A 12,206-nucleotide genomic window follows, 5' to 3' on the forward strand; every position below is an offset into this window, starting at 1 on the left:
TATTTTCCACTGACAGCCTTACAAACATGATGATGTATCTTTTTAATTAAGAACTATTTTGCAAACCTATTCTAACCTGATTGATTGATTTATGGGAGTGTTGAAGACTACTATGCTCCTATTTTTTCCCCAGAAAACAGTTTTCATAATAGCAACATTGAGTGCTACAGTTTTGTTATTTTCGAAAAGTTTTTGTTTGTTTGTTTTTTGCCATTGACTATGCAAATATCAATCATTCATTTCTAAAATAAAATGCACTACTGGCTAAAGTTGAAAGCTCTGGTCAGAGCCTTCCTACTGGTTTGATTGCAAGTACTGTGCAGTCAGAGTTTCATAGCAGCACGGAGTCATGGGTGAGTTTTCTCAGCTGAAGTAACTGATCTGTATGTGTGGGTTAGGGTTTGGGTTTTTTTGAGGCTTTCAGGTGATGCTGCTATATCAGTGTCCTGCAGACAGACTGCACACAGTGGATCAAATGATAATCATGATGATAGCCAGACTAAGAACACTACAGCTTGCTGCTCTACTTGTAGTATGCAGTTTAGTTATTCCTACAGCCCTACTGTCAACCCTTAACTTGGACTGTAGCATCGGAGCTTCTTCAAGCGGTGTTTTTGTTTTGCTTACAATGTGGTTTCATATTCCAAGCGCTCCTGGATAAGGGCATCATCTTTATACTGTAGCCGTGGAGGAGCAGGAGAACATTCAAATGCTAAGATTGCCTTCCTCAGGCTCCTGTCCAGCACGTGTCTCTCCCATGCTGGGTACCTGTTCCTGAACAGATCGATTTTAATGACAGACTCCTCAATCCTTGGTGGCCGGGATGAAGGTGTAGACGGTGCGGTGGGTCTCACCTGAAACACAGGCACACACCCATCCCTCTCCGCGAATTTTTGATCCCGCTCGCTCGTGACACTCCGGTTGTTGGAGATGGACCGTAGAGTGTTTGTTGCCACTTCTGGGGGTAGGGTGAAGGCAGCGGCAGGGTCCTCACAAGCACAGCTTGGTGACTGCCCAAACCTTGGTCCGTTGGGGTGAAAGAAGGCATAGTACATTAGCATAAAAACAATGCCTGTTAAAAAGCTGCTGAACACTACACACAGTGCTGGTATGGCAAATGCATCGGAGATTGGTGGGGCCTTGTACAGATACCAGAGAGCACTCAAGGCGGTGTTTTCTAAAAGGATCACAAAATAGTAAATGAAAAGCCTACAGCGTGTCCTTCCTTCCTTGACATTGAACCAGCTGAAGATATAGATTATCCCAACAACCATGTCGAAAACTATCTCCTCCCATTTAGTGATGCAAAACTCTGTCTCGCAGTGGACGATCCAGAAGGTCATGATGCACCAGTGCAGCACAATGAAGATCCCAAAGTACAGCTGGAAAACCGAGGCAAACAGAGCAAAAGTAATAACCCTTGCTGCAATTGTGAAGAAATGCCAGCAAAACTGGATTATAACAGCCATATAACTGATGGGTTTCTTGTCATCACGGGAGTCACGGAGGGCTTTTTGGTAGGAAGCCAAAGCCCAAGCCAGGGATACAAGAGATGCTGCAGCAGTAAGACCTAGGAGGAAACAGGAGATGCAGTTAAGGCATAATTAGTATATCAGCACTTAGTTGAAATTGGCGAGATCCTCACTGCTTTACATGTGCTCTTCACCACTCACATAATAAAATCTCTTACTTCTCCTTTAGCTCAGCCAGCACTGAGACACGGACCTCTACTGCTGAGATTTCATTCCCCTTATAAGCACACTGGTGTGTTGGATACACACCAACAAGAGGGGCTAGCAAACTACACTCTGAAATGTTTGAAACAAATTCATTAATTCACAAAAGTATTCAAAAAACGTGTGGATGGGGCACTTTGGGACACGGTTTAGTGGGCATGGTGGTGTTGGGTTGATGGCTGGACTTGATGAGGTCTTTTCCAACCTTAATGATTCTGTGATTCTGTGAACTTTGAGCAAGCTGGGAATAGATATCTCTGTCATTTGTGTGATTTAACAGGACCTGCTGCAGTTACTGTTTTAAAGAAAGAACATGAATCTTCTGATTTTGAAAAGTCATGAAAAAAGCCTAATATAAAGCAACCAAGTCTTCCTAATTAAAATACCAGCACCATATACATATAAACTAAATCAATAGCAATGAAAGCATAAACCTAATCTTTTAAAATAAATTAATGTCGCTCTTGTTACACCACAGTTTAAACTAAATGCCTTACTCTTGCTGAGGGAAAAATATTGCCCATTTTGATATTTCCACCAGTTTTAAACAGAATTTTAATAAGTAGAAAATGTCAAAGCTTTATTTTTTCCAGTTGGAAATCAATTAATTTTAGAAATGTTGGAGTTTTATACTGAATTAAAATTCTGAGTATAGATGCTCCTAAAGGAGGGAGTTATTACTTAATGTTCATATAGCCATTCTCTCTCCCATATATCACAGAAATGTCTATGTACAAGGCCCTGAACTATAATATTTCTGGAAAACCTGTCAAATATTTTTCACAAAAATAATTCAATATAAAATTATTTCTTATGACATTTTCAAACATCATTTTAGTGAAAATAATTCCTATTCACTTGAAAATACAAAAACCATAAAACAATTTTTAAAAAAAACTTTTCTGTGCTTATTCTGAATGTGTATTATTCTTTTTTCCTCAAGTGATTTTGATTGCGGTCGGTAGGTAAACTTAAAAAAAAAGTTGCTTTGCAACTGAATCTAGTTTTTAAACTAATCTGTTACTTCCATACACTACCAGAAAAATACCTTACATTCCCATTTAAGACATGATATAGTTCAGTATAATTATTCAAACGCTTATCACTTACATAGCATTCTGTTAGAAATACATGATAATTTTTCTTTACTAGAAGATTATTTTTTATTTAATTATTACTCGTATCAAGCTGCTTTGGATCGAAATGGGAATTCAATTGAAATGCAAAACCCCAGCCTTTAAAGTGTATTTATTATTTAAATAAAATTGCAATAAATATGTTATATACAGAGGAAAAATGTATCAATCATTTTATACTTAAACTGGTTTATTACCAAAGCAAATTTTATATACAGTTAATGAATGAATTCATAAGTCTCAGCATCCCAGACTGAGAATTTATTCATAGATCATTTAAAGATAATGATGCTTCATCTTACTCTATTTCTAGGCAGTCCCTTAACTTTGAACTAGTTATTGAGGTAAATCAAACTGAAATGAAGAAAACATTTATTCTGTCTGCTGTTAAAAGCTCTTTAATCATTTCAACAATCTTTGGTTCTGGATGCATAGAAAGTATTTTTCTTCCCTGTTCAATAGCTTTCTTTAGAATCTAACCATCAAGAATATATTACTTAAATATTATAAATTGTATGCATTTTTTTAATACAGAGTGGTAAGTTTAAGCCTAAATACATGTTGCTATTCACTTTTGAAAAAAAAGTTTATTTTAAACCAGAAAAATGTAGATTATGGTTATAATACCTGATTCTGAAGGGAAAAAATCTATTTAAGCAATCCACCTGGTTTAACACACTAAGATTTTGCTCAGTAAAAAGTACAGAGGGATTCGTTGCTTTCAGGAGGGATTGTGTTTGCCAGTGTTTCTCCCTCAGTCACTGTCAGGGTGTTATGTTGTGAGCTCCCGGGGATCCATGAATTTAAAACCCCTTTGTTTTCAAAGTAAAAATAATAATAAACAATCAGCAGAAATATAGAACAAACTTAGGATTCCAGGGAGACTTTTTAATAAAACTTCATTATTTTTCTTCCCATGCAGATGCCTGGATGCTAGAACACCAACATTGCTTCTGGAATCCTCCTTCACGGAGGGAATAAACTATCAGTGATAAAGACAGGAAGGAGGCATGGTATAAATTGTTATTTTTATTTCTGATGTGTATTTGCTTTTCACGTTGGGCTGCCTTTCAGTGACCATTATCCCTGGAGACAACACTAACAGCTGAAAATGTAAGTTCCCATTTTCCTGTAAGAATGTTTTAAGTATTGAAAAACCACAGTTCATTTCCCTTATGAAATGAAAATTTTGGAAAGGTAGATGAACAGGATACATGATAAAAGAATCTTTCAATACAAATAAGGCACTCTGAGCAAGAGCTCAAAAATAGTGTTATCAGCACAGGAAAGAATAATGTGAGAGAGAAATCCATGTATTTTCTTTGCAAATCTAACTTTAATGACCTCACACACTCCCCCAGAGGTTTGTAGAGATATCATCAGTTTTGCATTAGGAGGTGTAAAATCATTCAATAATGCACACAGACTGTTCCAAATAAAATGTTAAAATTCATAGGGATTTCCGGTGTTGTAACGCTAATTAATTCATGGACATTGTCTGGGACAGAAAGAAGCAAGTACAATAGCAACGTAATTCTGTTATTTAAACAGTCATTAACATGGAAACATCCTTTGCTTTTATGGAACAAACTCGGGGATATTGGCATGCAAGAAAGAAAAGGAGACAAGGGAATTATAATAAGGTTATATAGATATAAACATAAGAACTTTATGCACCAGCAATGCTGCTCAGAAGTCCACCCAACCCTTTCCATCTTGATTTAAACATCAAGGATCTAATCAGTATGTAACATTGTAATTGTATAAGATCAGAATTAAGAGTAGTATGTCTCGTTCTTTGATAGCAAATAGAGAACAGTGTAACTGGTCTGAACGGTGTAGTATAACATAGTGAAGGCAATTTTTCTGTCTTGAAACAAAGACTTTGGAATGAATAATTATTTATTGTGCCAACGGCCTGTAAAGGTCTATTTAGTGTTGCCAAGTTTAAATGAACTTAGAGGGAAAGGTAATTCCGGCAGGGGGAGATCGCGACCACCGACTCAGAGACCACCCACTCAAGAAACCCTGCGACCCAAAAGATCAAGGAAGTAAATTCTTAGAAAGTTATAGTGAGCATGTGTAGTCATTTACATGTTAGGCGAAGAATTTTTAACCAATCATTGTATAGAGGATAATGAATATATATTTATGTATCTATAAAAGAATGTTTCTTAGACTGATTGAACGAACACGATTTGGGAAAACTACTCCCCGTGTTCCCGGTGCCGTGAATAAAGAATGCCTGCCTTTTAACACTACATTGGTGTTATGAGGTTTATTCCCGATTTCGGTGACAGGAATATACAAAAGGGAAGGACTGCCAGTTAAAGTATTATGTATCTACTGTTGTGCTATTGGCAATGGTGTTAGGGATCTAGAATTAAGATAAGGCTAAACGCTTCATGGGCACCATCCATTTTTCTTCATTGATGAGAACAAACACTAAAGAATTATTAAAAGTATAGTTAATAATGAAAGCAATAATGTAAAAGTGATGCAAACGGCAGCTTACGAATAAAGAAATGTCACTATATAAACAATCCACTGGGAATGGTTAGCGATAAAGTGAATTCTTGTAGAACTGAATGGCTAATTCATTAATTAGAACATACCGATGCATGTGCTGAGTATGTGTCCGTAGAAAACTCTTTATCCATATTTCAAAAGAAGAACTAAAAAATATTTCTATTACTAGAAAAACAAAACTTTAAGGATACCAACATGGCACCAGGAAAAATGAATAGAATGCCCTATAGACCTAATGGAAAACAAATAATTTGTAACAATGCAGGTGGTGTAACTCCCGCAGTCAGGAAGGCTTATTTGCCATTCAGAAATGAACAGAGAAGATTGGACTGTGATCTGTGGAGCCACTGTTCATGAAGAACAAGCACGAGCTTTCCCACTCGCTCAGCTGCAGCCTCTGCACTGACCACTGACCTCTGGACTTGCTGGAGCGTGTCCAGAGAAGGGCAACGAAGCTGGTGAGGGGTCTGGAGCACAAGTCTTATGAGGAGCGGCTGAGGGAACTGGGGTTGTTTAGTCTGAAGAAGAGGAGGCTGAGGGGAGACCTTATTGCTCTCTACAACTACCTGAAAGGGAGTTGTGGCAACGAGGGTGTTGGTCTCTTCTCCCAAGTAACTAGTGATAGGACAAGAGCAAATGGCCTCAAGTTGCGCCAGGGGAGGTTTAGATTGGATATTAGGAAAAATTTCTTCACTGAGAGAGTGGTCAGGCATTGGAACAGGCTGCCCAGGGAGGTAGTGGAGTCGCCATCTCTGGAAGTGTTCAAAAAACGTGTCGATGTGGCACTTCAGGACATGGTTTAGGGGACATGGTGGTGCTGGATTAATGGTTGGACTTGATGATCTTGAAGGTCCTTTCCAACCTAGTGATTCTGTGATTCTGTGACCCATCAGGTGCTGCAGCAGCTTTCTGGTGTATTTGATAGTCTTGTATTTCGGGTCTTGATCTTGGAAAATAAGATTAACTAGCCATTCTCAGAGAATATATACTCAAGAAACTATATGCTCATCTGTTACAGACTGTTAAAAGTCCAGGAAAACAGGAATTCTGTAAAACAGCCTTAGGAAACATGAAAGCATGTTCCTGTTTCTTCCTTTTCTGAAGCTGAACCTTCCAATTTTTTTCCACAGTATATGATTTGGTCTCTGAAGTTCTGTCCTGAAGAGGAAAGAAATGCAGGCTTTGCACAAGAAAAAGATCACCTCATGTATTGCATCAGGCAAATGATGCTTTTGCTTGTTTCTGAAATGGACACCTGAAAAACTCTGAATAGCAATTAGTCAGGAGTGTACCCTACCCACCTCCCGTCTTTGTAGCTTAGCCCATCGACAATAGTCTCAATAGTGAGACTAGCCAATAATGCATTGTATTAGGACAACTTTCTGCCAGGAACTAATTAGAATCTATTCTGAGTGAAAAAGAAAACTTAACCTCTTTTATTCTGTTATTGGTTTGCATTACTTAATTATATTATTTGTATAAAGGAGTAACAACTTTGTAATTACAGATGAGATTCAGATGTCCTTAAGATACTGCAGTTCCTATCTGAAAGCAAAGAACAGAATTGCCTTGAGTGAGTTATAATTTTAACTTCCTTCCCTGGAAATTATTAATTTCTCCATAAATGAGAGATGTTCTTGCATTTTATAAAGTGTGGCATATCTGTACTGGTACTTTAAATATAATACATAATGCACTGCAATGAGCTACAGCTCAGTAAAGACAAGATAAAAACCCACACACATTGACTTCCACAAGTGAAAGTAAACATATATGAGGGAAAAGAGAATATGTGCAGAGATGGATACACTCACAAATGTAATACTATTTCAGGAAAGCAAGCTCACATACCTACGGGAGAGCCAATGAAGTTCTCCTCAACTGTATTTGTGAGAAATCTGACTGAAATGTTCATGAGTAATCCAAATAGAATTGCTCACCACAGATATGGGTTTTCCATACTACATCTCTGCTTGGCAATTCATGACTTGATTGTATCATGCTGACACCTCTGCCTTTGCATTGTGGTTCTCCCAAACATGCACAATTTATTTAACTTTGAGGAAAGCAATTCAATGCCTAAGCAGCATATATGATTTACTAGCTTGTATTCTTCTCCCACTCCCACAATATAATCTTTAGACTAGGGTATAACAGAAAAAAATATGGGTCTCATTCTCACACTAATTTTATCTTACTCCTGATTTCTACTTGAGAGAAATATACTCCAGGTCCATAAACTACTTTTTATCTAATCACATCAGTCCATAAATCCTATATAGAATAAGTACAGAACACCTCAGGCTAGCTGAAAACCCTACAAATGAATGAACTGCTCAGAGAAAGTGCTCCTTGACATTCAACCTGATTTCAGAAACCACACTCCTGCCAAGGCTTCTGTCTCTGCTTCATCCTCCTTTTTAAACTTGTACTCATCTCATGATTTCCAGGAGTAAATTAATGTAAAAGCAGAAATATCAAATGCAGCAGGACATCTGTGCATGACAACATTGCCTGGGATCTGAGAGCATGAAACATTTTTTAAGAAAGCCTATTTTTATGAGATTCCTACCCAGCTTAAGAAGTGACATTATACGTATGAAAGCTTCCAGGTGCTTCTCTGAAGCAAAGCCAAGGATCTCTAACATTTATAGTCCCTGTTAAGGCCTTAATCCTGTAGGAAACAGTCTATCATGACTACAACCCTCCAGCTTCAGAAAATGGCGTGCTGTATTTACACAGCTTTTGCTGTGCTGCTCTGCAAGTATAGCCACAAGCCTGATGTTCATGTGGAGGCCTTGCAGGCAGCTTGACAATAGTCCATGGGTTTCTGCACTAATTCTTTTATTCCCATACGCTAGTATGGCAGTGTATGACATGGTATACATACCGTGCTTCCACATGTGGTTTAGTACACAGGATGCTTTGCATGCTTCAGGGGCAGCTTTTGATCATATCAGGGAGTGTGTGTCCATGTTCTCAGTATGTGTTTTGTGCTCGTGGGTCTCATTCCCTGACCAATACTGTGAGATGAAACCTAAAGGTGAAGCTTACTTTTTTATGCTTTCCTATTATCTAAAGGAATAACAATACAAACTCTTGCCCTCACCTGGGTTATTTCCTTCCGTGATGACTGCAGATGTAGCCTGCTGTGGTAAGCTGTAGCACTGTACGGAAGTATCCATACTGGAATCCATCCTTACAGCCTTAGTGTCTGTCATCAGCTTTCATAGCCAGGGACATTTCATGTACAAGATCCTTGCTGATACATTTATTTTTTTCAGAAGAGAGAAGCACCGCTAACTTAATGTCTGCAGCCAGGTCTAACCCCCTAAAATATGTTGTGCACTGATCTTAACATGTCTTTCTGTACTCAAGGTTTGTGGCCTTGTTGTCTGGGGTCATTCTCCATAAACATGTTGCCAAGATAAACCTATCACTTTCCCACATCAGCAAGTTTGCCTTACATTATCTGTCCTAAATCATAGTCAAAGGCTTTCTATGCAATTGAAACAAGCTGCCTGAGGTCAGAAAGGGACTTTTTTCTTCTTTCTTAGGGGCCACTAGGTCTGATCACACCCAGATAGAAAAGGTCCCTTACTGAAATATTCCACTTCTGTAGTTTTTTTTAGACATGGGAGTGATAGTGTCTGAGGATGCATCTCTAGTAGTTCCTATCTTCAGTGTTTGCCCCAGGCTGCATTCACAACTGGGGTTATTCAAGACAATATAGATGGTTTCATCAGCTCATCTGCCAACATTCAGCTTAACTTTCTCTCACTGCATACTGGGGTGGGGTAACGCAGCATAAGGGATGACAGGAACTCTTCCTTGTTGAAATGTAAGTCAGATTTATGCCTGATATGACCTCTCCTAAGTGTTACATAATTCTTAGAGAACATGCTAGCATATATAGGAATAATTTCTGCCATGATTCTTTTCAGATGCTTTCTATAGATACTTCTGGTGAGACAACTTCCAGGTGTTTCTTTAATTTGGCTGCCCACAACAACTTACCTTTGCCCTGAAAGTCTAGAAACATTATATATATTAAATGCTACTTTCAACCTTGCTTATTTTACCTACTCCTAAATTTTTTCCAGTGGTGGTTTGGACTCTATACCAAAGTCAACTGACAAAAGTTTGGCTTATTGTACATACCTTTAGCAGATTCTTAGGGTCTGTATCAGACACCTGCCTAATGATTTGTCTCTTGCTACACTCAAGGTCATACCCACCATCTAGCTGTTAGACATACTGTTGAGATGCTTCTGCTGAGCAGGAATCCTGGCCATAGCTTTAAACAGGTCTACAGCTGAATGATGGTCATAATTTTATTTCAAGCTAACATCAAGAACAGTTTCCCTTTGCCTCTCCTCCAAATCCAAACTAAGTCTTTTATCCAAATTTTGTTGTTAATATCTCAAGAGTTCTTTTGGAAACTATGGATAAAATCTACTGCAGGTAAATAAAGTCAACTTAGCACAAGAACCATGAAAGTTCTGTCTTTCAAGAGATCACAGTCAGTAATTCAAGCTTCTCTTTCTTCACAGACAGCTAATGATGAAAGGGTTTTGGGGCACAACAGCTAAGAGCTCTGCCAGCTTCTTATCAATCAATAAAAGTAATTGACCCTTTAAGATACTTCAACTGAAGTGACACTGCCAGAATATGCTAGTGAAGACCAGTTACCACCTGAGTGATCATCCTGAGTGATCTCTTCTCCTCCCTCACAAGTACATTTTCCTAATATTTATTAGTTTCTTGTTCTACTAAAGATGTGTCATATTTATAAGTTACAATTCAGGAGTCCTTATTAGCCACTAATCAAGTTCAGTCCTTCACAGGCAGTGACAACCGTCAGGTACTCATGTACGTCATGCAGTCTGTACGCTGCCAGGCTTGGCAAGACAGCATGAGATCATTTCGCCTGTTAGGAAGCTAAACTTAGACTGCTGTACTTTCCCAGCTAGACTCCTTGCCTGTTAGGTAATTTGGTATCTTTATATTCCAGTGAAGTATGTGCAGCATAAACATATCCACTGACTCCAGGCTCATTTCCATGATTTGTACATTTCTTTTTGGCCAAAAGTGCTTTTGATGTCTTGAGGTTGCTGCAAGTAGCTTATAGTAATCAAGGGATTATTTAGAGACTGCAGCAACCCCAAGCAGAACAAAACCCCTGCCATTATCTCTTGAGGAGAAACAACATCATGACAACATAATGCTAAGCTAAAGACAGGGCACCATCTATGGGAGAAGGCTCCACCTGCACTGCTTGGTCCAATGCACTGCACATACGGACATCTTCCATAAAGTCAACGGCAAAAGCAGTAGCACTTCTCCCTGCTGCCCAACAGGAGAAAGATAAAAAGATGTAGTCTGCTGGACACATAAAAAATGCTGCTAAAGCATAAGTTTTGAGGAAACGCCTTTCTGTTGATCCACATTTCTGTGATTTTACCTTTATTTTTCTGTTGAGCCTTTATAAGCTTTTGCTTATGCAACTTCAGGACAAAGTTTCTCTTGATATATTCCACACAGATTTTCACTCCATGGCTGCTAAGAAGATCAACTGGAATTCTTTTATTGGAAACATTTTGGAAAAATATTCATCAGGTGAAAAAAAAAATGTATAGAGTAAATGCCATTTTGATTATTTCAGTCTTTTATGAAAACAAATTATGTTTTTTTCTTTAACGATATGCAAAATTTTTTTAAAAAAGACATTGTACTTAGTCTGCAGCAGTGTACAAGCATGAATAGGGAGAAAATTAGTATTAGTATTTGTTTCTTTCACACAGTCACTGTGGGTCACCCATCCCAAGGTCTGTAGGCCCATCCTTCCCGGTTCTCAGGGCAGTGGCCTGCCAGACGCCGGTGGCTGGCTCAGGGCCGCTGTGGGTACGCGCAGAACCCACACATCAACAGGTGGCAGCAAAAAGAAAACCTCCGAGTGACAGCTCTCAAAGCAACGATACGAAATCCAGAACTAAAACCGTACGTGATTTGGAAACTAATCCGTTAAGTGAAGACATGGCGGTGCTAGAAACAGTATTGGTTTCCTAATCACTTCTGCATAAAACCGTTTTCTCACGTACTGGGTGTTGGTGCCGGGGTGCTGGCAGTGGGCAGACAGACGTGTGGGCTGGCCTCCGTGAGGAGAGGCCAGGGGCGGCCCTGTGCCGGACACAGCTGGTTCCAGCCGCTTCCAGCCAGCTCCAGCTGAGCCACTGCAGGACACAGCTGAGTCCATCAGCCAAGATGGTGGCGCCTCCGGGAAAACATATTTAAGAAAGGGCCAAAACACCCAATAGGCAGAGGAGGGGGGAACTGAAGAAAGGGACAACAGCAGTGTAAGCACCAGGGTGCGAGGAGGAGGAGGAGGAGGAGGAAGAGGAAGAGGAGGAGGGGGAGGGGGAGGGGGAGGGGGAAGGGGGGGAGGAAGGGGGGGGAGGAAGAGGGGGGAGAGGAAGAGGTGGGGGAGGAGGAGGTGCTCCATGCATCTGTGGGAGAGGACCACAGTGGAGCAGGTATTTCCCTGCAGCCTGTGAAGGACCATGGTGGAGCAGCCTGTGGATATTTCTTGAAGGAAACTGAAGCCTGTGGAGAGCCCACACCAGAGTAGGTTTATCCTGAAGGAACTGTGTCCCGTGGGAGGGACCCCACGCTGGATCAAAGGAAAAGTGTGGGGAGGAAGGAGCAGGAGAGACAAAGTGTTACGGACTGACTGCCACGCCCTGCTCCCTGTCTCCCTGCGCCACTCAAGGAGGGGTGGTAGAATGGTGAGGAATGAAGGAGTGAA

General features: G+C 39.8%; 1 protein-coding gene across 1 annotated transcript in view; it reads right to left on the reverse strand.

Annotated features, from left to right (window-relative positions):
* Positions 1-623: 623 nt before the first annotated feature.
* Positions 624-12,206, reverse strand: part of XKR4 (XK related 4) — a gene marked incomplete at its 3' end in the record, with an annotated part of 244,072 nt that continues 232,489 nt past the window's right edge. Inside the window, exon 3 of the mRNA XM_082014846.1 lies at positions 624-1,570. Within this exon, the coding sequence (XP_081870972.1) occupies positions 624-1,570 (947 nt within the window). The remainder of the gene's footprint in view (positions 1,571-12,206) is intronic.

The sequence above is a fragment of the Phaethon aethereus genome, assembly GCF_964289735.1.
Source record: "Phaethon aethereus genome assembly, chromosome: 2".
Classification (NCBI taxonomy): domain Eukaryota; kingdom Metazoa; phylum Chordata; class Aves; order Phaethontiformes; family Phaethontidae; genus Phaethon; species Phaethon aethereus.